At 41.0% G+C, this 26033-nt stretch overlaps 1 protein-coding gene across 3 annotated transcripts in view; it reads right to left on the reverse strand.

Annotated features, from left to right (window-relative positions):
* npr1b (natriuretic peptide receptor 1b) overlaps positions 1-26033 on the reverse strand; it is a 59836-nt gene that overhangs the window by 15771 nt on the left and 18032 nt on the right. For all 3 annotated transcript variants that reach the window (XR_011105024.1, XM_068729930.1, XM_068729929.1), the window contains exons 3-6: positions 23474-23661; positions 20396-20509; positions 15183-15318; positions 1191-1285 (exon numbers count right to left, since the gene is read on the reverse strand). Coding sequence is in view for 2 of the 3 variants with exons in the window: in XM_068729930.1 (XP_068586031.1) it covers positions 1191-1285; positions 15183-15318; positions 20396-20509; positions 23474-23661 (533 nt within the window). In the remaining variant the exon portion in view is untranslated. The remainder of the gene's footprint in view (positions 1-1190; positions 1286-15182; positions 15319-20395; positions 20510-23473; positions 23662-26033) is intronic.

Below are 26033 nucleotides of genomic sequence, written 5' to 3' on the forward strand. Positions count from 1 at the left end.
ACTTCCTGTTGAAGCCTCTATGAGTCAGTCATGAAGGAACTGGACGGTATAGTTATGCTTAAAAAGAAGAACTGTGCGTAAATCTCTTTTCTTGAAAACAAACGTGTGTTATCCATCACTCAGGCAAAGTCCCGCCCCTAATGTGTTGATTGGCTGGTATTACTGTGCTGTGATTGGCCTTCTACACCAGGCGGACTAGCTCGCATTCGTGATTTGGTCTTGCGATGTCAGTCGACGCCACTTTTACTGCACTACAGTTTTAGTTATTTTTCAGATTACGATACCCAATAATTATATGTTTCATTTAATTTAACATCATTTTTGTTTTCTTTCCTATATAGCAAGCTGGGAGTACAATCTAAATTTCGTTGAGCAACCCTGTCGTACAATGACAAATAAAAACTTAATAGAATACAATAGATTTCTACATATTAAACCAATGGTTTCCGATCTGTTTTTAATGGTTGCTGGACATGGAAGATGCTTTTTGTGTTATTTTTGGTTAAACTGTTCTTGTAAACTGACAATAAAGGTTTTCTTATCATATCTTTTTGGTTTGTGACTCTTTAAAAAAAAAGAAGCACTGTGTACTTTGGGTCCCTGGTCAAATGTTTCACCAGTCCGTCCAGCAGTAATATGGCTGACTTTAACCAGCTGGAATCCTGTGAATCCTCAAGTCCACACGTCTGAAGTGTGGACTTGAGGATTCACAGGATTCCAGAGACGAGACAGGACAGACCCAACCATCACACTGAGACAAAAAGAATGACTAATGAATGGGGGGCTAATGAAAAGAGAAGGTGGACAGCTGTGATGGAGGTGTGAAGTGTTGGTCGAGGACCAACTAGATCTTTCAACCTCTCCACTGAAGCCTGAGGATATTTTGTGGTTTCACCATTTTATAGAGACGTTTCTTCTTTTTCAGACTTCTTCAACAAACACCCCATTAAGATGAGATTAAGTGGGTAATAAAACAGGTGTCCTGCGCCTCAGTAATAGTAACACAGGTTAAACTAACGGCATTGCATTGCAGTAATTCCTGGAAGACAATTACAGAGATTGCAATCATATGAATCAGATTCATATCAATCCATATCAATACAAAGAGCTCTGTGCTCTAATGCCTTAAAGTTGACAGATGTCCACTAGCGTTTACATAAATAATCCTAAAAACAAGTATCACTGTTCACCTGGAACGTGCTGGTGTTGGTGTCGATCATGTCCCACAGAGCGAAGTCCGTCTCTCTGTCTCCGTTCTCGTCCAGGTGGACGAGTCCCGTCACACCTGAGGGACAAGAATGACACAGATATACATTATAAATATAATATCATATATAACCAATACACACTGTGTCTCAGGACAACCTGTGTAATGTTATCAACTCCTCAAAAAGAGACATGGCATTGGACGATATTAACATTCATATTACACAACAATCATCATTGAATATCTAAGAAATTATTCATTTTATTATTTTTATAATATAATGAAACTGTTTATAGATTATGTAGAATGTGTATTATAGATTGTTACAGACTAGTTGACCAGAACTATAATAAAATGTTTTGTTTCCATATAAATGGATTGCACTATTACTTATGAAATGTAAGTTGTTCTTTGGACACAGACATCAACTGAAATAATCTGCTCAACATTCATTCAAATCACTTGTTTTACACAAACGTCCTGCAATTATTGCTTTCACTATTTTGGAAAAATTGTACAGTTTATCAGTTGTACTGTGTTATTATTGTGTACTGTATGCATTGAATATAATATGAAATATAGAGACAGATAGATAGCAATTATAGATACAGGGGAAATTTAAAGCAAAGCAATACAAATAAAAAAGTAAAAGTATTAAATATAGAAATGCACAATATATACAATAAAATAGAATAATATTACATTAACTAACTAAACAACAGTGCAAGATTAAACCAAACACACAACAACAACAACAACAACAACAACAGTGTAACAGTGTTATAGTTGTGTGATTGATTTGGCCAGAGGTGATTTATTGTAAAGATATCGTAGATATTGATATTGTAAGATATCGTAATATCCATAAAATATCAGTCACTTAGTCAGGGGTCGATGGTGTTCTACTCGATGACGCTCGTTGGTTTTGAGACGTCGTGATGATGTCGTTCTCTCTGATTTAATTACACAACAAAAGTCTGTGTATGAGACACAAACTGCAAATTCAGAGTAACAAAATATCAGCTTAGAATATGAATCAATGTGCAGCGTAGTTCACCATCATTCTGTGCATGGAAATGAAGCATCAATAACATCAAAAGAGACAGAGAGGAAGAGACAAGTAGCAATAAAGATCCAAATGAATTTGGGAGCAGCTTCCAATAAAAATAACCAATATTAACACACACACACACACACACACACACACACACACACACACACACGAATATGAGTTAGCGGATGAGATTGATTTTCAGAAATCATTATTTTCTCTGACAGTGTTTGAGTCTGCAGCTGTGACAGTAATTCAATGACTGAACTGTTCTGAGGCAGACGCAGCTGCACAGTGAGGACATTTATAATCTGGACTGAAGGTTGAGAACAAAGTGCTGTTGAGTCCGACCCCATCTGTGTCTCATGCAACTTCAGAACAGTGATGGAAATGATCATACGAGAGGAACATCCTGCTTCAACATGCATGCATTAGTCATAATACGGATTGAAAACTTTAACTACAGTGAAATTTTACTGTAACAGAGTACTTTTACTCCGTGGTATTAGTACATTTACTGCAGTAAAGGATCTGAATACTGAATGTGTCTTCAGAGGATCAGAGGGTCACAACAGAACAAAGAGAGGACAGACAGAGAGGAGGTTGATGGGGGTCCACTGCACCTCTGATGACTTGTAGATGGAAGAAATCTAAATAGTCATAAGAGGTTAATTACAGTCAATTTGGTGGGGGGGGGCAGACAATTCGACAACTCGTCTCCATGGAAACAAGGCAAGTAGAGCTCAGGAGAGAGCAGGCAGTGATTGGTCCACATGTTTAATGTGTGGACGTATGTTTAATAACTGCGTATTGATGATCAGATGCTTTCTTGTCGTTGCATGTTAAACACAACAACCAACTCGACTTTAAAGAAATATTATATTTTTAAACAATCATATATGCAATACAATCAAACAATGTCATTAACTGAAGATAAATGCACACAATGATACACACAATAGCTGTTTTATGGCGCTGATAGCATCTCTATGGAAATGCTGGTTTTGTATATTTATTTGGTGTTTTTATTGCGTTTTTATTCTTTGGTTCTATTATTTTGTATTATTGTTATTCCGCCAGTGAAGCTGAAGTTAGAGTATAAGATGTAATAATTGTTCTTATTTCTTTTTGGCAATAAAAGATCACATTTTGAATCTCGTTTCAGGAACTAAATCAAGGACCAACAACACAATAGAGATGGAATATACAGTTGTGGTCAAAAGTTTACATACACTTGTAAAGAACATAATGTCATGGCTCTCTTGAGTTTCCAGTTATTTCTACAACTCTGATTTTTCTCTGATAGAGTGATTGGAACAGATACTTCTTTGTCACAAAAAACATTCATGAAGTTTGGTTCTTTCATGACTTTATTATGGGTTAACAGAAAAAGTGACAAAATCTGCTGGGTCAAAAATATACATACAGCAACATGAATTAGCAATTTTGGTGACTTAGAAAGTTGTGTCAATGAAATGAGCTTCATAGCATGGCCTCTTAACTTCTTGTGAGTGATTATGAGTGACTACAGCTGGTGACTTCTCTGAGGCCATTTAAATAGGGCTCATTGGATACAAACGCCCACAAACGCTACAATGGGAAAGTCAAAGGAACTCAGCATGGATCTGAAAAAGCGAATCGTTGACTTGAACAAGTCAGGAAAGTCACTTGGAGCCATTTCAAAGCAGCTGCAGGTCCCAAGAGCAACAGTGCAAACAATTGTTTGTAAGTATAAAGTGCATGGCACTGTTTTGTCACTGTCACGATCAGGAAGAAAACGCAAGCTATCACCTGCTGCTGAGAGAAAATTGGTCAGGAGGGTGAAGAGTCAACCGAGAACCACCAAAAAGCAGATCTGCCAAGAATTAGAAGCTGCTGGAACACAGGTGTCAGTGTCCACAGTCAAGCGTGTTTTGCATCTCCATGGACTGAGAGGCTGCCGTGCAAGAAGGAAGCCCTCGCTCCAAAAGCGGCACCTTAAGGCTCGACTGAAGTTTGCTGCTGATCACGTGGACAAAGATAAGACCTTCTGGAGGAAAGTTCTGTGGTCAGACGAAACAAAAATCGAGCTGTTTGGCCACAATGCCCAGCAATATGTTTGGAGGAGAAAAGTTGAGGCCTTTAACCCCAAGAACACCATGCCTACCGTCAAGCACGGTGGTGGTAGTATTATGCTGTGGGGCTGTTTTGCTGCCAATGGAACTGGTGCTTTACAGAGAGTAAATGGGATAATGAAGAAGGAGGATTACCTTCAAATTCTTCAAGATAACCTAAAATCATCAGCCCGAAGGTTGGGTCTTGGGCGCAGTTGGGTGTTCCAACAGGACAATGACCCCAAACACACATCAAAAGTGGTAATGGAATGGCTAAATCAGGCTAGAATTAGGGTTTTAGAATGGCCTTCCCAAAGTCCTGACTTAAATCCCATTGAGAACATGTGGACAATGCTGAAGAAACAAGTCCATGTCAGAAAGCCATCAAATTTAACTGAACTGCACCAATTCTGTCAAGAGGAGTGGTCAAAGATTCAGCGAGAAGCTTGCCAGAAGCTTGTGGATGGCTACCAAAAGCGCCTAATTGAAGTGAAAATGGCCAAGGGACATGTAACCAAATATTAGCACTGCTGTATGTATATTTTTGACCCAGCAGATTTGATCACTTTTTCTGTTAACCCATAATAAAGTCATGAAAGAACCAAACTTCATGAATGTTTTTTGTGACAAAGAAGTATCTGTTCCAATCACTCTATCAGAGAAAAATCAGAGTTGTAGAAATAACTGGAAACTCAAGAGAGCCATGACATTATGTTCTTTACAAGTGTATGTAAACTTTTGACCACAACTGTATGTAACTAAAATATTATATCAATATGAATACATATGTGTTTAAAATATATATATATATAACTGTATTTTAAAATCTATGGAAGCTGACTGCGACCAACACATGTCAATGTACGGAGGGAAAAATACGTTTAACAACCCACAAGGTTTGAAAATAATAAGCAATAACATTAGAAACATTTGATTCATGAGTTCTTCTCACATTGGATTAAGCTTAAAATATTAACTCCTCAGGTCAAACAATGCAGTAAACTCTAATTATTATGTAAATATGAATACATATGTGTTTAAGACACATCAGCTGTGTTCTGCAGAATATCATATTTGGATTTGAAAGCATCACTAAACAAATGAATCAATCAGTCTGCTTAATTTGAAGCTTGAAGAAGACAAAGGAGACAACATGTATTGTATTTTCATTTTGCCATTACCCAGTGAAAACCATCTATACTGTAAATATATACGTAAACGTATGTTTTCTTCTTTGTAAATATTGTAGTCTTTTTATTTAGTGTCTTCCTTCAGTGTCTCCTTGTTCTATTTTATTTCTCTTTTTATTTATTTTATTGTATTCACACATGTCCATGTGTGTAGGATGAAGACTGCATTTCATTGTTGAACTTTTTCTTGCATGACTGTGTTTACTTCCTGTCAGCTGACATAAATAGCAAACAGACTGGGACACATTGAGGACGTTTATAATCATGTGAAACGATCGGAGAGACGCATAAAAGACGAGAAGACTAGATGATAACATGAAATAAATTCATAACGTATGAGCTGCTTTTGTTCTCATGATGTGTAAACGGTGATGTCAGGAGGGGGCGGGGTCAGATGATGAGGTGAGGAGCGGCAGTCAGGGGTGTTTATGTCTCAGAATGACATTTAAAGACGAGCACACACACACACACACACACACACACACACACACACACACACACACACACACACACACACACACACTGAACTATGGGATGCCCTTATCATTGACCTGTGAATTTTATGTGTTACTGGAAAGTGATGCGTCACTTTCCAGTAACACATAAAATTCACATTAATGTGTGTGTGTGTGTGTGTGTGTGGTGAACAAACAAAAGACGAGTGAAGGTTGATATTTACAACAGAAAATATAAATCATTCATCTGAATCTTTGACTTCTGCTTTCACCAGTGAACAGAGAGAGAGAAATCTGCTGCTGTAACATTCATTTATTCATTCATTACAGAACTGCTGTAACGTTCATTCATTCATTCATTACAGAGCTGCTGTAACGTTCATTCATTCATTCATTACAGAACTGCTGTGACGTTCATTCATTCATTCATTACAGAGCTGCTGTGACGTTCATTCATTCATTCATTACAGAGCTGCTGTAACGTTCACTCATTAATTCATTACAGAGCTGCTATAACATTTATTCATTCATTACAGAGCTGCTGTAACATTCATTCATTCATTCATTACAGAGCTGCTGTATCATTCATTCATTACAGAGCTGCTGTAACGTTCATTCATTCATTCATTACAGAGCTGCTGTAACGTTCATTCATTCATTCATTACAGAGCTGCTGTAACGTTCATTCATTCATTCATTACAGAGCTGCTGTAACGTTCATTCATTCATTCATTACAGAACTGCTGTAACGTTCATTCATTCATTCATTCATTACAGAACTGCTGTGACGTTCATTCATTCATTCATTCATTCATTATTCACTACAGAGCTGCTGTAACGTTCATTCATTCATTCATTACAGAGCTGCTGTGAGTTCATTCACTCATTCATTACAGAACTGCTGTAACACTCACTCATTCATTACAGAACTGCTGTAACACTCACTCATTCATTACAGAGCTGCTGTAACACTCACTCATTCATTACAGAACTGCTGTAACACTCACTCATTCATTACAGAACTGCTGTAACACTCACTCATTCATTACAGAGCTGCTGTGCAGTGGCTGTCCATTAGTTAATGGAGTGGAAGCAGAGCGAGATGTAATCTGATCTCTTCCTCTGTCTGTCATGGATGTTATGTCTGGTGAAGTCTTATTGCTCCGCCTCCTTATCTCCTTTTCCTTCTCTTTCATCCTCCCTACTTTTATCAGCCTCTATTAAGTATTAATATGCATTTCAATACTATATTTGCAATACTGCAAGACAGTGTGTGTGATCATGTATACAAACATCTTTAATTTTTGTTTGTTTTGTATTTTCTTATATGATATCTTTATTGCTTCTTATATTTATTGTTATATATATATATATATACATATATATACATATATGTATATACATATATATGTATATATATATACATATATATGTATATATATATTTTACATGTCTTTTCATATTTACCATTTCTTTTTTCTTTCTTTTATCCCAGCAAAAGTATTTTTACACGATTGTACTTTTAACCGGAGTGACAATAAACATCTTGAATCTTGTCAACTCTGACTTAAAATTAGGTTTAGTCAACTAAACCAACAGTTAGGTTTAAACAACTAAACCAACAGTTAGGTTTAGTAAACTAAACCAACAGTTAGGTTTAAACAACTAAACCAACAGTTAGGTTTAGTCAACTAAACCAACAGTTAGGTTTAAACAACTAAACCAACAGTTAGGTTTAGTCAACTAAACCAACAGTTAGGTTTAGACAACAGAACCAACAGTTAGGTTTAGTCAACTAAACCAACAGTTATGTTTATTTAACTAAACCAACAGTTATGTTTAGACAACTAAACCAACAGTTAGGTTTAGACAACAGAACCAACAGTTAGGTTTAGTCAACTAAACCAACAGTTATGTTTAGACAACTAAACCAACAGTTAGGTTTAGACAACAGAACCAACAGTTAGGTTTAGTCAACTAAACCAACAGTTAGGTTTAGACAACAGAACCAACAGTTAGGTTTAGTCAACTAAACCAACAGTTATGTTTAGACAACTAAACCAACAGTTAGGTTTAGACAACTAAACCAACAGTTAGGTTTAGTCAACTGAACCAACAGTTAGGTTTAGACAACTAAACCAACAGTTAGGTTTAGACAACTAAACCAACAGTTAGGTTTAGACAACTATACCAACAGTTAGGTTTAGTCAACTGAACCAACAGTTAGGTTTAGACAACTAAACCAACAGTTAGGTTTAGTCAACTGAACCAACAGTTAGGTTTAGACAACTAAACCAACAGTTAGGTTTAGTCAACTGAACCAACAGTTAGGTTTAGACAACTAAACCAACAGTTAGGCCGTGTCCTAGAAAGCCTTCTGGACGCTGGTTTCTTTTTCACAACATCTGTGGAACCTGTTGCTCCCTGCTGCGTCTGTTTCACGGTACTTGCTTTAAAAACCAAACAGACCCGTGGCAGTTCTGTTTTGGTCCCGGAAAACCTGTTGCCTAGCAACCAGGATCACCTCATCCTGGTGTTTAGAAAAATCGGCTTATAAATCAAACATTAGAAAAAAAAAGGCTGACAAATCTCATTACATTGTCCGAGCTCCTCCGACGCACACCGTCAGGACACACACACACACACACACACACACACACACACACACACACACACACACATACACACACACACACACACACACACACACACACACAGAGACACACACACACACACACACACACACACACACACACACACACACACAGAGACACACACACACACACACACACACACACACACACACACACACACACACAGAGACACACACACACACACACACACACACACACACACACACACACACACACAGAGGATAATCTACAGTGGCCAGGAGGAGACATAAAGCACATTACATAAATGTCTGTCTGCTTCCTTTTCTTTTATTTCAGGGTCATTTCTGAAGCAAGGAGCCCGACTCTCGTAGCGACTGAAACTGTGAGAGAGGAAACCGACGGTGATCCTGGAGGTTAAACTCAGACTAGAGATTCTCAAGATTCACTACTATTATGCTTGTTGTTATCGTATCGATTGGTTTTATTGTTTCATCTATTGTCCTGATTTATCAGTGCTTAATCTTTTGTTGGGCTCTCTGTTGTTGTTTTGCTTCGCTTGCTTTGATTTTGTCTGTCAAATATGAGTACAGTTGTTGTTGAAATGCTGATTCAACGCCTCAAAGTGGCAGCTGCTCAACCTCGTTGTTGGAGAGACCGAAACAAAAGAGTGGAGGACAGGAAGCACTTCATGCTTTGTCTTCATGCTTTTGTTAAAGGTATGACCAACATGGATGATTTTATTGAAACATGGTGCTATAAGGATGCAATAAAGTAACGTTTAAGAGTCACTGTTTGTTCATTTGTTCTATTTATTCTCATGAGGACAATGTTTTGTTCTTTCATGTGGTTTTTTAAATAAAGGTTTTTAAATAATTTAAAAAAATGTCTTTCCCTCTTCTGTCTGTCTGTCTGTCTGTCTGTCTGTCTGTCCGTCTCTCTGTCTGTCTGTCTCTCTCTCTCTCTCTCTCTCTCTCTTCTCTCTGTCTGTCTGTCTCTCTCTGTCTGTCTCTCTCTCCCTCTCTTTCTCTCTCTCTCTCTCTCTGTCTCTGTCTGTCCGTCTGTCTGTCTCTGTCTCTGTCTGTCTCTCTCTGTCTGTCTGTCTGTCTGTCTGTCTGTCTGTCTCTGTCTGTCTCTCTCTGTCTCTGTCTGTCTCTCTCTCTTTCTCTCTCTCTGTCTGTCTGTCTGTCTCTGTCTCTCTCTGTCTCTGTCTGTCTGTCTGTCTGTCTCTCTCTCTCTCTCTCTCTGTCCGTCTGTCTGTCTGTCTCTGTCTCTGTCTCTGTCTGTCTCTGTCTCTCTCTGTCTGTCTGTCTGTCTGTCTCTCTGTCTCTCTGTCTGTCTCTGTCTGTTTCTGTCTGTCTGTCTGTCTGTCTGTCTGTCTCTGTCTGTGTGTTCCTGTTTGTTCTCCGTGTGAAACCAGACGTCCAACTTGATTTATGTCTCTTGTAACTTGTCGTTATTTTAACACGACCATCTTTTCCTGAATCTCACTAAGCGGTCGTGGTTCTTGGTCATGTACCTCTGAATGTATCTGACCGTCACAAATAGTTTACAGATAAATGACAGATAGATAGATTTACATTTCCTGACCATTTCACAAACTGCCGTGTAACCGTGTTGGATGGAAACCCGTCCGGCTGTGTTATCGGCCCTCACAGGAGCTGCAGCGATGCTAACAGAGGCCGAGTGACGGACGTCCACGGGCCGGCAGAGATAAGGAGCAGAAACAAGGACCGGAGGAGACGAGGAGGCGAGGAGACGAGGAGGCTCTGGTTTCACACGATTACATTTCAGGGCTATTCATGGCAGGGGTCTCCTGTGCCGTCTAACAGGGGCTTCTGACAGACGGAGGACAGGAAGTGAAACGCCGGATTTATCTTCAACACAGAAGGTTGATGACGAAGTGAAGGAAACATTTCACACCAAAATGATTTAACTTCTAACCCAATTAAAGTTACCTCTCATCATGGTGGCTCCGCTCTGTAAACGCAGCACTTTAAATGGTGGAGAATCTTATTTACCTTCATGAAACTGAACTGTGCACCAACAATATTTACAAGATTATTGGATTGAGAGAAAGTTAATGTGAAACTATTTTAATGGATTCAGTTGTTTGGAATATTAAAAAACATTAAGAACATTGTCATTATTTTCTGAAATCGTTCAAAAGAAACAATCAGAAGATCACACCGTGAAGGAAATATCTAGTTCCCTCCGAACTATTAGAAACTGGAGCCTTCAAAATAAAGTTCAAACAGACGCGTCGTTCACAGGGAGGTGAAATATTTGAGCCGTATATATATTTATTTTTTTCTAGATGACGTTATGTTGAGTGTCGATGGAGCTGCTACGGTGTTAGCTTAGCATAGCACCGATTGAACCAAGCTGCATTCAGAAAACAAGCGTTTTAAAAGTTGTTTGCTTGTCGTCTCGCTCACAGACCTGACAAAGCATGAATTCAGGCTTCTTACAAATCATTACGTCGTCATTTATTATTGAAAACTTTACTGTAGAAAAGTCTCACATTTTTGCACGTTCAGCAAAGGGCTATCAATCATTCTTAATCAATAAACTGGATGTTTGCCAATTAAACAAAAACATTTCTCTCTTCTTGGAAATGATTCTGAAATGATGGATCTTGTAAAATAAAGCGTCCTCATTCTGTCCTCTGTGAATACACAACAGCACATTTCAATGAACTCTTGACGTTGCTCTAAGACGTGGACCACAGGGACGGGCTTATTCACACTTCACACTGCATGAAGCAACGTATGGAAGCTTTGACGTCCACCTCTCCACAGTTTGTGTTGACGGTGGTTTCTTTAACCCCGGAGGTCACAGCGAGCGTCGACAGCAGAGACGCTGGTGGAGGAAAAACAAAGAGGAGAGCAGGACAAATAAAGCTGCGAACACACACGTGTCCTCCAGTGTTTACACGAGGACCGAAGCTTCACGCGGTGAGGGGACACGAGGACCGAAGCTTCACGCGATGAGGGGACACAGGGACAGAAGCTTCACGCGGTGAGGGGACACGAGGACCGAAGCTTCACGCGGTGAGGGGACACGAGGACCGAAGCTTCACGCGATGAGGGGACACAGGGACAGAAGCTTCACGTGGTGAGGGGACACGGGGACAGAAGATTCACCCGGTGAGGGGACACGATGCCACAAAAAAAAAGTCGACGAAAATGTTTTTTGGTGAGGTGGAGAAGTTGGTGTCGATAAAATCAAAATGCAACAAAGTGCAATGAAAACAGAGTTTGTGAATAAATCCCTCCACTAAAGAGACTTTGTTGGACAATGAGACAAACTTTATTGTCCCCAATAAGAGCCAGTTAATCACATATGTATGTTGGGTAAAACTGTCTATGTTGGCGTGGCAGATTACATCACTTCTGATATCAGTTAAGTGCGTATCACGGTTTATGTTCTAGTATGTATGTTGTACATTTTCTTCCAATAAAATGCTACACTAGATACTTTGTTATTGACGACTATACTACACTAGTATACGAGATACTTGTGCCAGAGTTAGATTACAAAAGAATACAAAGATAAACATATATGAACAATAGAATGAGACTTATTAAGTGTCAAATAAATAATACTGACACCAGAGCAAAATAGAACACAACAGCAATAAATAAAGTACAAAATGTGAACTAAAATATAAGAAGTAAAATAGAACAACAACAGTAATACTAACACAGATACTAACATAGAGCATGATATTATTAAGAGAGATTGTCAATGTTATTAAAAAAAACGCCGTCAAAGCGGGTCTGACCTGAACCTGTGTGTGTGTGTGTGTGTGTGTGTGTGTGTGTTTTAACAATGTGTGGTTTGTGTGTTTTGGAGGAGTTTCGTGTCGTTCATCAGCTGGATCAACAGAAACCTCTTCATCCCCAACAGCAACAGTTTGAACTGAATCAGTTGAGAAACATCCCGAAAAATCCCAAACCAGCCTCTGACAGCATGAAGGGTTAACGAGTCTCTCCCACCTGCATCTTATTAATAGACTCGTGAACAAAGCATCAGGACCAAGTGGAAACAATTTCCCCGTGACGTCTCAGGAAACGCGAGGGAGCGAGAGCTGAACCCATCGCTGAGACGAGGAGCCGCGTCTCCTGTCCTTTCCCCCTCTCGTCGTTTCCTCTCCGGGACCCCGAAGAGGAAACGACGAGGAGACATCTGCTCGTCCACAAGAAGCCAGTATCAGTATGTGGAGAGGTGCACATGCTCAGAGGCGATCGAGACGGGTGGAGTCACACTAGATGATTCAGAGAAGGTTCTTGTATTTATCTGTTCATGGTTTACAAAGAGTGAGTCCATTAAAACGATAGCAGTCACATCCACAGAGGGGGAAAAATAATATCGATTTTTGTTTTAACGCACTGGTGTCGAAGCGGTACACAAATAAGGAATCAAAATTGGTATCAGGAAGCAAAAACATTTCATCGTAACAAATCATAACATTTCGCTTCCTTTCTGCCTTTTTAATCAACGTTCCGGAGAAACTCCACGTTCAGTCAACAGCTAAAGAAAAAGAAAAAAACGCGTTGTATTGAATGAGAGGTGAGGAGGTGAGGAGGTGAGGGGGTGAGGAGGTGAGGGGTTATCGCTCCACCTCTCTGGCCTTATTTACGGCTCTTATTGTGAAAGAGCAAAGCAGAACTCAGACGGGGGCTTTCTCATTATTTATTTTGAAACCGCTGACATCATCTGCTTGGCGTTTACTGAATGAAGCGGTGATGGACGACGCTTTTTTTCGTCCAGCTCCTCTTCGCCGTCTGCAGCGTCGGTATTTCCTCTTTTGGCTGGAGGTCAGAGGTCAGCGCTCGGCCAGATAAACGGGTTCTTTTGGAGGTAAAACGTGAATCTTTAGAAACACGAGGCGTCTGCACGAGAAGCGACGCAGATCAGAAACCGTTTATTGCCAATGTATGTTGCACACACAAGGAATTTGTACGATGTAGGATGATGATGATGATGAAGGAATATCTTGATAGGTTGTAGAAAGATAAAGTATTTCAAACAAAACCAGCCAGTGTCTCACTTCAACTGAAGTCAGCGAGTTCCTTTTGATCTTTGACTCCGTGTTCACTTCGTCATTTGTGCGCCAACATCTCTCGAAGAGTTCTATCAAATAAACTTTGATTTCATTAGATACACGTGTTTTTAAAATCACGAGTTAATTCGACTAAATGTCCAACGTAAAAAACGTTTATAGTCCTTTCTGTTTTCTTTTCTTTGATATCTGAGAACTATTATTTCAGAAATATCTCACTGATATTTGGTGAAAACAACATATTGACGTTCTGGGTGCGAAAGCTTGATAGGCCTAGTGACAGTAACCGAGGGGGGAGGGGCTTAGCAAAGGGTCACAAGGTAGCCCCGCCCCTAAATCATCCCCTCATTATGGTCTGTTTGACTCTAAATGGAGCATAATGTACTAAATGAACATCATGCTGTATTGAAGAAGACTGTAAACTAGAGATTGAGACCATAAACTCATGTTTACAATGTTTACTGAGGGAATAAATCAAGAGAGAAGTAGAGTCATTTTAGACTAGACTTCTATACAACCAGAGGAGTCGCCCCCTGCTGGACACTAGAGAGAATGCAGCTTGAATGCGTGAAGTCGGAGTGCTGCTGGTTCTGGTTGTTGCACCAGGACCAGCTGAGTTCCCTCAGACCTTCTCTGAGTCTAACGTTGTTATTTGCTGCTGTGCTCTCGAATCAGAGCAGAACATTCTGTACATTCTTCGGAGGTTGCGTAGAAAACTGGCATCAGCTGAGTGTGCAGCTCTGCGATAAGCTCTCTGAAGACGAGGGAAACACGACGACGACGACAACGACGACCAACAGAAGCAGGTTGAAGGTCCCCATCCATCTCAGAGTCAGCACATTTCACCATTTCACCATGAAGCTCTTCAGAGGTCTGTGACGGACAGACCCGAGGACGTGAAGAGTGAAACAACAGATGCAGTGATTATTATTATTATTATTAATGATGATGTGGTTTTCTTGGCGTCACTTTATCTGCAGTGGATGATAACGCTTTATGAACGTTGTTACGTTAGATTCCTTCACAGCATACTGGAGCTTTTGTGAGCATACAAGAAATAAACCTTTTGTGTATATATATAAATATATGAATATATATATTTATATATATTTGCATAAATAGATTTCTCTATAATACCATTTCTTCTCCTTTCTCTAGAAGGCAGATTTGTCTCCAACCAGTAATAAACTACATAAGCTACATATAACTTATAAATTAGCTTTTCTTCATTGTGTCGATGTGCATTTGAAATCATTGTCAAGACACTTTCTCTTATATTTTAAAAGATCTAAATGTTTTCACGCTGATGTCGATTTGTACGGAAACATCACTAAATATCTGACAGTGAGCGGGAGGTTTTCTTTTAGTTCCATAAATCAACAAAACAACTAAATGAAATCACAGACGCAGCAGTAAAAACAATAAAAATCACTCCTCCTGTTGTCAAAACTACACAAAAGACCATTAATTAAAACCACAGACAGCGTGTAGAAACGACGCACTGACCGTGGAAGGTTCGATTCCACATCCTCTTGGTGACCACTTTTCCGGGAGGCCGGCCGGCGGACGTGGACATGGTCTCGTTCAGAGCGTGAGTGTAGAGCATCAGACCGTCGTAGAATCCTCCGGCGATGATGTTCATCTGGAAGAGAAACAAGCCGTTTTATTGTTAGTCTTATAGTTTCCCTCTTCCTCCCACTTCAGAGTATTTATGGCTCCGTTTCATGCTAACAACTTTCTGTCTGTCTGTCTGTCTGCAGCATTTTAAACGTCGGGGGGATAAAGAGAACGTCGTCACAACGATTGGACGCTCTAACGGTCTCTCTGAGGCGCTGAGTTCACCACAGCTCACTTTCTGTGATCACAAACAGACTCTGGTTGCATTTTAATCGCCTTTGAAACGGCTCCACTGGAAAAAAAACAAATTGCCTCCATCATCCTAAGAGTAAAATCAATGCATGATTACCCACAATGCTCTCTGTTACCTGTAATGATTTGGGATCTGACTGTTCGAGAGGAACAAAAGCTTTGATCCCGACCGCTTATATTCACACAGAAGTCTCTCCATCGGTGATGGTGACGTTTGGAAGTGTAGTTTAATGAGGTACTTCTACACAGTCAGTGTATTACTACAGTCCATGGAGCAAACTAATGTACTGCTGTGGACGTATTTTAGACTCCGAAAAGAATCATCATCAGTTCAAAAGAACGCTACATTCAGAGTACTTTCACCTCTTTAATTCAAGCTGTTCTCTATGATCTTTACAAACACACCAGACTCCATTCACAAAAACAGTTACTGTGTCATTGTGAGACTTTGGTGAATCTGAACTAAAACACCAAACAATAACACGAACAAACTAACAGATGGAGGCAGCGGTGGACCAACAACCCCTGTGATCTGAGAGGTAGAATCACTGTTCATGTCTTTGAAGAGATCAGAGTCTCGTGACAGGAAGTAGTGTTTTCACAACCAGTGAACAGGAAGTGACCATATCTGGACAGAGGAGGAGTGACGTAGAGACGCCGTATACGTCTCTGTAGAGACCTGTCAATCACTGTGTAGCCCCGCCCCTAAAGCATCCCCTTCTTTATGGTCTGTTTGACTCTAAATGGAGCATAATGTAGTAAATGAACATCATGCTGTATTGAAGAAGACTGTAAACTAGAGATTGAGACCATAAACTCATGTTTACAATGTTTACTGAGGGAATAAATCAAGAGAGAAGTAGAGTCATTTTAGACTAGACTTCTATACAACCAGAGGAGTCGCCCCCTGGTGGACACTAGAGAGAATGCAGCTTTAACACGTGAAGCTCTGGATTCAGAGTTTGTAGTTAGTTGCTAGCTTGCCCGATTATTTCTGAAATACAATACCACAGTATGAAATGCTGCATAGTAAACGTCATCTTTCAGTACTTTCTCCATCTGATGTTTTGCAGCGTCTTCGTTGAGATACGGGAACAAACACAAACAGTGTGTCTGGCTTCTCTGTAGCACTTTAATGGATGTTAAGGGTTAATGACACATTGAAGATGGAACCAATTATTCTACCAAAGTTAGCAGATTTTCACGTAAATCACCAACTTTCCTCTGAAGACCCTGGAGGTCAGATCTGACCCCGTGACGTCGGGCTCAAATTAAAATGACCGGCTGACGACGCTAAACACAGTATTTATAATCAACCGCTGTTGGCCCCGGAGCTGAGAGAAAGCCTGGTTAATGGTAAAAAAAATAAATAAGATAAAAGGCTGGAAATGACAGAAGTCATGCTGGTTATTTCATCACCACAGCCTGATTACAATTAATGAAGGGGCTCCGGAGCGAACGCTGGAGACGGAAAAACATCCGAAAAACTTCTGTGAGGGCGAGCAAAAGACTCTGATCATTATACATGCCTGTAAAGGTCGTCTGTTTGACTCTTCGAAGGATCCTGTTTCACCACAGGGATCTCTGAAGTGTCATCTTCTTATGTGTGTGTGTGAGTGTGTGTGTGTGAGAGTGTGTGTGTGTGTGTGTGTGTGTGTGTGTGTGTGTGTGTGTGGTATCGAGCTCTGTGTCAGTTAACGTCATTAGCGTCCCTCAGCCGTCTGTCTGCTGTCGATAAACTGGCTTCACAAAGCTGCCAGATAACAATCACACACACACACACACACACACACACACACACACACACACACACACACACACACACACACACACACACACACACACACACATATGGTGGCTGATGAGGGACAAACTGGAGTCCTTTCATACATTTGAGCAGATTACAGCAGATTTGGCCCCGATCACACAGAGACGCGTCGCTGGAAAACATGTAGCTGGAGATGAGAAGCTTCGCTAGAAACAAGATGTGTCGCCAGAAACCCGTCGTTAGAAACGCGTCGTTAGAAACGCGTCGTTAGAAACCCGTCGTTAGAAACCCGTCGTTAGAAACCCGTCGTTAGAAACCCGTCGTTAGAAACGCGACGCGTCGTTAGAAACCCGTCGTTAGAAACCCGTCGTTAGAAACCCGTCGTTAGAAACCCGTCGTTAGAAACGCGACGCGTCGTTAGAAACGCGTCGTTAGAAACGCGTCGTTAGAAACGCGTCGTTAGAAACGCGTCGTTAGAAACGCGTCGTTAGAAGTGCGTCGTTAGAAACGCGTCACTAGAAACCCGTCACTAGAAACGCGTCGTTAGAAACGCGTCACTAGAAACCCGTCACTAGAAACGCGTCGTTAGAAACGCGTCACTAGAAACGCGTCACTAGAAACCCGTCGCTAGAAACGCGTCACTAGAAACCCGTCACTAGAAACGCGTTGTTAGAAACGCGTCACTAGAAACCCGTCACTAGAAACGCTTCACTAGAAACGCGTCACTAGAAACCCGTCACTAGAAACGCGTCACTAGAAACCCATCACTAGAAACGCGTCACTAGAAACGCGTCACTAGAAACGCGTCACTAGAAACCCGTCACTAGAAACGCGTCACTAGAAACCCGTCACTAGAAACGCGTCACTAGAAACGCGTCACTAGAAACCCGTCACTAGAAACCCGTCACTAGAAACCCGTCACTAGAAACCCGTCACTAGAAACCCGTCACTAGAAACGCGTCACTAGAAACCCGTCACTAGAAACGCGTTGTTAGAAACGCGTCACTAGAAACGTGTCACTAGAAACCCGTCACTAGAAACGCGTTGTTAGAAACGCGTCACTAGAAACGCGTCACTAGAAACCCGTCACTAGAAACGTGTCACTAGAAATGCGTCACTAGAAACCCATCACTAGAAACGCGTCGTTAGAAACGCGTCACTAGAAACGCGTCACTAGAAACCCGTCACTAGAAATGCGTTGTTAGAAACGCGTCACTAGAAACGCATCATTAGAAACCCGTCGTTAGAAACGCGTCGTTAGAAACGCGTCGTTAGAAACGCGTCGTTAGAAACGCGTCGTTAGAAACGCGTCGTTAGAAGTGCGTCGTTAGAAGTGCGTCGTTAGAAACGCGTCACTAGAAACCCGTCACTAGAAACGCGTCGTTAGAAACGCGTCACTAGAAACCCGTCACTAGAAACGCGTCGTTAGAAACGCGTCACTAGAAACGCGTCACTAGAAACCCGTCGCTAGAAACGCGTCACTAGAAACCCGTCACTAGAAACGCGTTGTTAGAAACGCGTCACTAGAAACCCGTCACTAGAAACGCTTCACTAGAAACGCGTCACTAGAAACCCGTCACTAGAAACGCGTCACTAGAAACCCATCACTAGAAACGCGTCACTAGAAACGCGTCACTAGAAACGCGTCACTAGAAACCCGTCACTAGAAACGCGTCACTAGAAACCCGTCACTAGAAACGCGTCACTAGAAACGCGTCACTAGAAACCCGTCACTAGAAACCCGTCACTAGAAACCCGTCACTAGAAACCCGTCACTAGAAACGTGTCACTAGAAACGCGTCACTAGAAACCCGTCACTAGAAACGCGTTGTTAGAAACGCGTCACTAGAAACGTGTCACTAGAAACCCGTCACTAGAAACGCGTTGTTAGAAACGCGTCACTAGAAACGTGTCACTAGAAACCCGTCACTAGAAACGCGTTGTTAGAAACGCGTCACTAGAAACGCGTCACTAGAAACCCGTCACTAGAAACGTGTCACTAGAAACGCGTCACTAGAAACGCATCATTAGAAACCCGTCACTAGAAACCCGTCGTTAGAAACACGTCACTAGAAATGTACAGTGTCAACAACGTTGCTAGAAACACATCGCTGCAAAATGTCAATGTCACACTTTGGCCCCGGCGGCAGCCAATCAAATCAAGCAAGAGTCTGTTTTGATGCTGGTAGATGTGGTAGGGCGAGCTGGCTAGTTAGCTGTAAGAGAGCTACGCAGCATTTGAGAGAAGAGGGGATTGATATCTCATGTTGAGATACGTCTCACCTCCTCTCTTCAGCTGTTATGATTCAACATGTCATCTTTAATATGAGCTACGCTAACACCAGCAGCATTAAGCACTGATGAGCTGATTGTAGATGTGAGATCTGTGCTGTGGTCTTTGTTTTCCTCTTGCTTTTGTTTCATGTGTGTGTGTGTGTGTGTGTGTGTGTGTGTGTGTGTGTGTGTATGTGTGTGTGTATGTGTGTGTGTGTGATGTTCAACCCAGAAGGATAACATCAGCAGACTAAATTAGCTTCTCTAAACTGAGCCGTCCAGCTGCACTGACGTCTCCAGCGACACTAATTGCACATTTGCACAATGCTGTCGTTTTTCATCTGGACATCGTTGACACCTTCCACCATTGAGATTGTCAGGGGCATCATGTTTAATAACATAATTTCCTCCACTTATAGCGAGTCATATTTGTCTTTGTCCAGCAGCAGTGAGGCCTGGGGACGGGGACGACACTTCCATCAAATCACATTTGTGGTTTCCAGAGGATGAACCCTGTAGTATTTGTTTTAATGACCTGTGTTACTAACGAAACAAGCAGACCTTCTTTAATTGACTCTTTTATATTTTCTTTTATTTCCAGATTATTAAAGCAACAGTGTAAGAAATACACAACTGTTTGAATAATCTGCTACCTGATAATGTCATCTTGTAGAAAGTGTCTTTACTAATAGATGTTATTTAGTTTAGTAGAAACGTGTCGCTAGAAACACACACACACACACACACACACACACACACACACACACACACACACACACACACACACACACACACACACAGGTCTCACCAGTGAGTCCTCTATGGTGTAGTTGAACATGTTCCTGGCGTCGGTCTTCAGGTCCTTGACAAACTCTTTGTACTCGTGGTTCTGTGGCTCTCGGTACGTCAAGATCTTCACACTCTGAAAACAGGAAGAGAAGGATTTTAAGGAGGAAACACTTCAGGAAAAACAGAGAACTCATCTTCTTTTAGACTCGAGGAAGGCCTCATTTGCACATTTAAACATAACATTTCAGAGAACTTGTAATACAACAAGTAATCATCTTAATGTGAGTGATGAAGTGGTGAAGGTTCATGGTGATATCTATGAGTTATTTACTCTATTCACCTGTAGAGTCTTCAACATGTCTGACACAAATGAACAAACACAAACTTCTACAGAGACAGAAAGCAACAGGAAGAGAAGTTAATCACGTTTTATTTCACAATAAAAGCCCCTTGTTATTTGTGCTGCTTCCTCGTCCTCCCTGCAGTGTTACATGACGTACATGTGTTGAACACAGCTGAGTAGATTAACTGATGACACGTGGTCTCCTGGGTGTTCTGGACTCCTTCACTGTGAGGAACCGGCTGAACCGGCAGCCTGCATGTTGTCTCTCTAAACACGCTGCTGTTATTTGAGTGCAGCTCTTCTGTTGTCTTCTGTCCTGCTGATCAGTGATCCTCATCACAGCTCCTCCTTCATATTACTCCATCTTTGTTTACCAGAGACGGGCGAGGCTTCGCCCTCTGCAACAACCACCAGCTAACTCAATGCTAACAATGCTAGCAGCAATGCTAACAATGCTCTGCTGCTGCTTATGTCACATAAATAACATGATGAGAAAAAGACACTAGAGGAGAGAGAGAGAGAGAGAGAGAGAGAGAGAGAGAGAGAGACAGAGAGAGAGACACAGAAAGACAGAGAGAGAGAGACAGAGAGAGAGAGCGGTAGGGAGGGTGGGTGGGAGGAAGAAAGATAGGGAGTGAAGGAAGGGAGAGAGAGACAAAGTGAGAGAGAAAGAGAGAGAGAGAGGGAGCAAGGGTGGGAGGAAGGAAGGAAAGGAGAGAGAGAGAAAGGGAAGGAAGGGAGGGAGAAAGAGAGAGAGATGAAGTACAGGAGAAAATCATCCAATTTGACATCTGCCTAATGTCTCTCTAACAGCTCAGACAAACAGAATGGAAGCAGAGTGTGTGTTAGTGTGTTTGTGTGTGTGTGTGTTTGTGTGTGTGTGTTTGTGTTAGTGTGTTTGTGTGTGTGTGTGTTTGTGTGTGTGTGTGTGTGTGTGTGTGTGTGTGTGTGTGTTAGTGAGTGTGTGTGTGTGTGTGTGTGTGTGTTTGTGTGTGTGTGTGTGTGTGTGTGTGTGTGTGTGTGTGTTAGTGAGTGTGTGTGTGTGTGTGTGTGTGTGTTAGTGTGTTTGTGTGTGTGTGTGTTTGTGTTTGTGTGTGTGTGTGTGTGTGTGTGTGTGTGTTAGTGAGTGTGTGTGTGTGTGTGTGTGTTTGTGTTTGTGTGTGGGTGTGTTTGTGTGTGTGTGTGTGTGTGTGTGTGTGTGTGTGTTAGTGAGTGTGTGTGTGTGTGTGTGTGTGTGTGTGTGTGTGTGTGTGTGTGTGTGTGTTAGTGAGTGTGTGTGTGTGTGTGTATCAGCAGATCAGCAGAGAATGAAGCCCATTTGGAGGACAGCAGAAGCTGGAGATGAGAGGAGACCCTTCAGAGGTTCTCTCAGAGAGTCTTCACCGTTAGACCTCCAGAATGAGCTCCAGAGCTCTGCGTCTGTCTCTGACCTTCACCTCTGACCCTCCTGTGGCGTCAGGAAAAGAACATGTCACAGGATAGATTTGAACTACATTAGCATCGCTCCCAAAAGGAGAAGGAACGCGGGAGACAACTGTCGGAGCTTGAATGTTTCATTTGTGTTGTAGCACTCGAGAGCAGTCCTGGATCTCCAATCTGGTCTGAAGACCACGACAGCAGTTTAACTCTGACAAAGTCCAATATCACTTGGTACTTCTGCTGATTTTAACGTCACCTGGTTTTAATGTGATTCTCAACGCAATGACCTCATTGATTCAATGTGGATCTGGTTTCTTGTTTTGTAAACTACCCACAATCTCCAAGGGAACCTCTTATCTGTGCTCCGTCTGTTTGTGTTATCAGAGAGGTGCTGTGTAACATCTTGAGGTGTCACTAATTAACTCTCATTGTGTAACGGCTGCAATGAGAAGATCACTGTGGTCTGGTTGAAGGGCTCTGTGGAGAACAGTGAGCTGCAGCTGTTACATCAACGTGACGGACTAAAATACATTTGTCTTCAATGACTCGTCTTCTTTCAGACTCGAGGAAATAAAACATTTATTTTAATATTTTGTCTGTTTGTTTCTACTAAATTCACCAAAAGTCACCATTACATAACGCCTCATTTGCATATTTAAACATAACATTTGAGTAAACTTGTAATAGAATAACTGCTGGTGTTGATGTGAGTGATGAAGTGGTGAAGTTTGATGGTGATATCTACTAGTTCATGTTGTGACCCTCTTCACCTGGAGACTCTTCTAAATGTCTGGACTTTAACTAAACGTCTCTTTAAAGGAGCTTTTCTCTAAAACAAAGAGATATCATGAATGTAAAAACATTTGACTCTAATATGTCAACAAAATAAAACAATAATTTTTAACCTGGCTTCATCCAATGTTATTGAAATGTATGAAAATTAGCAAAATAAGCTAATGCATCATCTGCATAATAAAATATAAAATTTCAGAAAACTGTCTCAACTAACCGGGAAGTTTCATCTACATTATTATTTGATTTATATACATTAAAAACATTTTGATGATTGATTCAAGACAGACGTGAAAAACATTGAACCTGTCCTTTAATATTGTTATTATTATTCATATTTAATATTATCTGATATTAGTGTCTAAAGTGTCAGAAGAGATCTCTTTTCTTGAGTCTATAAAGTCTATTTACTGTGTGATATTGAGCTAAAACGTGACTTAAAACTTCCTCAAGTATTTAAAGTATTTAAAGTATTTAAAGCGACATAATACTTGGAGTCAGATGTATGCGTATAATGAATTGGTGAAAACGAGCTCCTGGTACCTGGAAGGCCTCCCGGGCGACGCCGTCGTCCTCGTCCCCGCGGGCCCACGGCTGTCCGTGTTTGGAGTTCAGACTTTCCCCGAACACGTCGATGTAGAAGAAGACGTACTGCTCGTGGGGAAGATCCGCCCGACGGAACTCAACCATCAACTTCCTGAAGATGTCGGGGGAGCAGCAGACAAACATCACTGTGAGGGAAGGAGAGAGACACAATGATTTATGTTATAGAAAACGAGGGGGGGGGGGGGGGGGGGGGGGTTGGATGCTTAGTTACAGATAATGCACCAGAGACAAATTTCGTGGAAAACCCTTTTTTTTCAAACTTAGTTACAAGGCTGCAGCTCTACATCTCACACACATGAAACTTACACATCAGAGAAAGAGAGAGAGAACTAGAGACAGAGAGAGAGAGAGAGAGAGAGAGAGAGAGAGAGAGAGAGAGAGAGAGAGAGAGAGAAAGAGGGAGACAGAGAGAGAGAGAGAGAGAGAGAGAGAGAGAGAGAGAGAGAGAGAGAGAGAAAGAGGGAGACAGAGAGAGAGAGAGAGAGAGAGAGAGAGAGAGAGAGAGAGACAGAGAGAGAGAGAGAGAGAGACCTTTTGATTCGATAGGACACACAGAGAGGCAGCTTCACAAATTGTGATTGCTTGGATTTTTTTTCCTGAAATATTATGTTTGATTATGGAAACGAGGCATACTCTAATCAAATATGTTAATTTTCATACATTTTGAGAACATAAATCTGAACATTTGATGGAACCAGTTTCATAATTATTGTTTCATTTTGTTGACATATTAGAGTCAAAGGTTTTTACATTTATGACATCTTTTTATATCACTTCATAAATCATAAAATACTGTCAACAGTTGTTATTAATAAATGTGTAAATGAGTGTGTGAGTGGTGTGTGGACAAACCCCTCTGTAGAAAGCTTCAACACACAGAGAGGAATGAAGGTGTGAAGTTTGGTGGATGTCAGAACTACTGAAGTATAATATATATATATATATATATATATATATATATATATATATATATATATATATATATATATATATATATGTATTCAGCACACAGAAAGGAATGAAGGTGTGAAGTTTGGTGGATGTCAGAACTACTGAAGTGGAGATTTCTGGATCAAAGTGTGAGAAAAACTCCATTGATAGAAAAGCTCCTTTAAAGAGATGTTTAGTTATAGTTAAGTAATAAAATAAATGTTTTATTTCCTCGAGTCTGAAAGAAGACGAGTCATTGAAGACAAATGTATTTTAGTCCGTCACGTTGATGTAACAGCTGCAGCTCACTGTTCTCCACAGAGCCCTTCAACCAGACCACAGTGATCTTCTCATTGCAGCCGTTACACAATGAGAGTTAATTAGTGACACCTCAAGATGTTACACAGCACCTCTCTGATAACACAAACAGAAACACAACAGCAGGACGTTGGTCATCAAGACGACTTTTCTGTGATCAGAGTAAAGATCCTCTGAGGAAATCATAATCAATAACAACATGGAGGACACCCACAGTGAGGAGAGACATCTGTGTGTGTGTGTGTGTGTGTGTGTGTGTGTGTGTGTGTGTGTTGTTGGTCACACTGAGATAAATCCATTAAGCCTGTGAGTCGTCAGGAGCTGATACTTTCAGACAGAATCAATATGAAAATGCAGACTTGTGTATTTTTTGTATTTATTCACAATATTATCATGATCACTAGAAACTGTATTTCTATTTCTATAGAACTATTAATGAATCAGTAACATGCTGCACACAGTTTATAATTGATTACATGATTTACAGATGAATCCGTCTACTCCTGCTAATTTGCCAGAAAATGTCCCGTTTGTTCAAACTACAGATTTTACAACTTTCAGTTCTTTAAAGTTCTTCAAAGCTTCACGTGTTAAAGCTGCATTCTCTCTAGTGTCCACCAGGGGGCGACTCCTCTGGTTGTATAGAAGTCTAGTCTAAAATGACTCTACTTCTCTCTTGATTTATTCCCTCAGTAAACATTGTAAACATGAGTTTATGGTCTCAATCTCTAGTTTACAGTCTTCTTCAATACAGCATGATGTTCATTTAGTACATTATGGAACATTTAGAGTCAAACACACCATGAAGCAGGGGATGCTTTAGGGGCGGGGCTACACAGTGATTGACAGGTGAGATGTATACAGCGTCTCTATGTCACTCCTTAACTTGTTAAACTGGAAAACAACAACCAGTGGACAAAACGTCTGAGCATCGAAATAGTAACGTACTCGACGGCAACAAGCCCAGTGCATTCTGGGTGTTGTAGGTTTTCTACCTTTTTTTTACTGAAAGCCCCTTTTTTCTGTTTTCTCTGGTCATTTAGCACCGATTTCACAACGTGTTTCACCTCTCTATCATCGGCATCGACAGCCTGTTCATAAAAAAAGCATCGTTCCAGCAGTGAAGCACTTCTTTAAGAGTAATAGTTTGACTCCAGCTCTAGTTCACCACTGAGTCTCTGTGTCGGAGCTTCAGGAAGTCTCCGTTCCTGTCCCACCTCCTCTATTGTTTCAGGCTTTAATAACCTCT

Source organism: Cebidichthys violaceus, unplaced genomic scaffold (assembly GCF_023349555.1).
Source record: "Cebidichthys violaceus isolate CVI_PGR_0920_01 unplaced genomic scaffold, fCebVio1.0.p SCAF_48, whole genome shotgun sequence".
NCBI classification, from domain to species: domain Eukaryota; kingdom Metazoa; phylum Chordata; class Actinopteri; order Perciformes; family Stichaeidae; genus Cebidichthys; species Cebidichthys violaceus.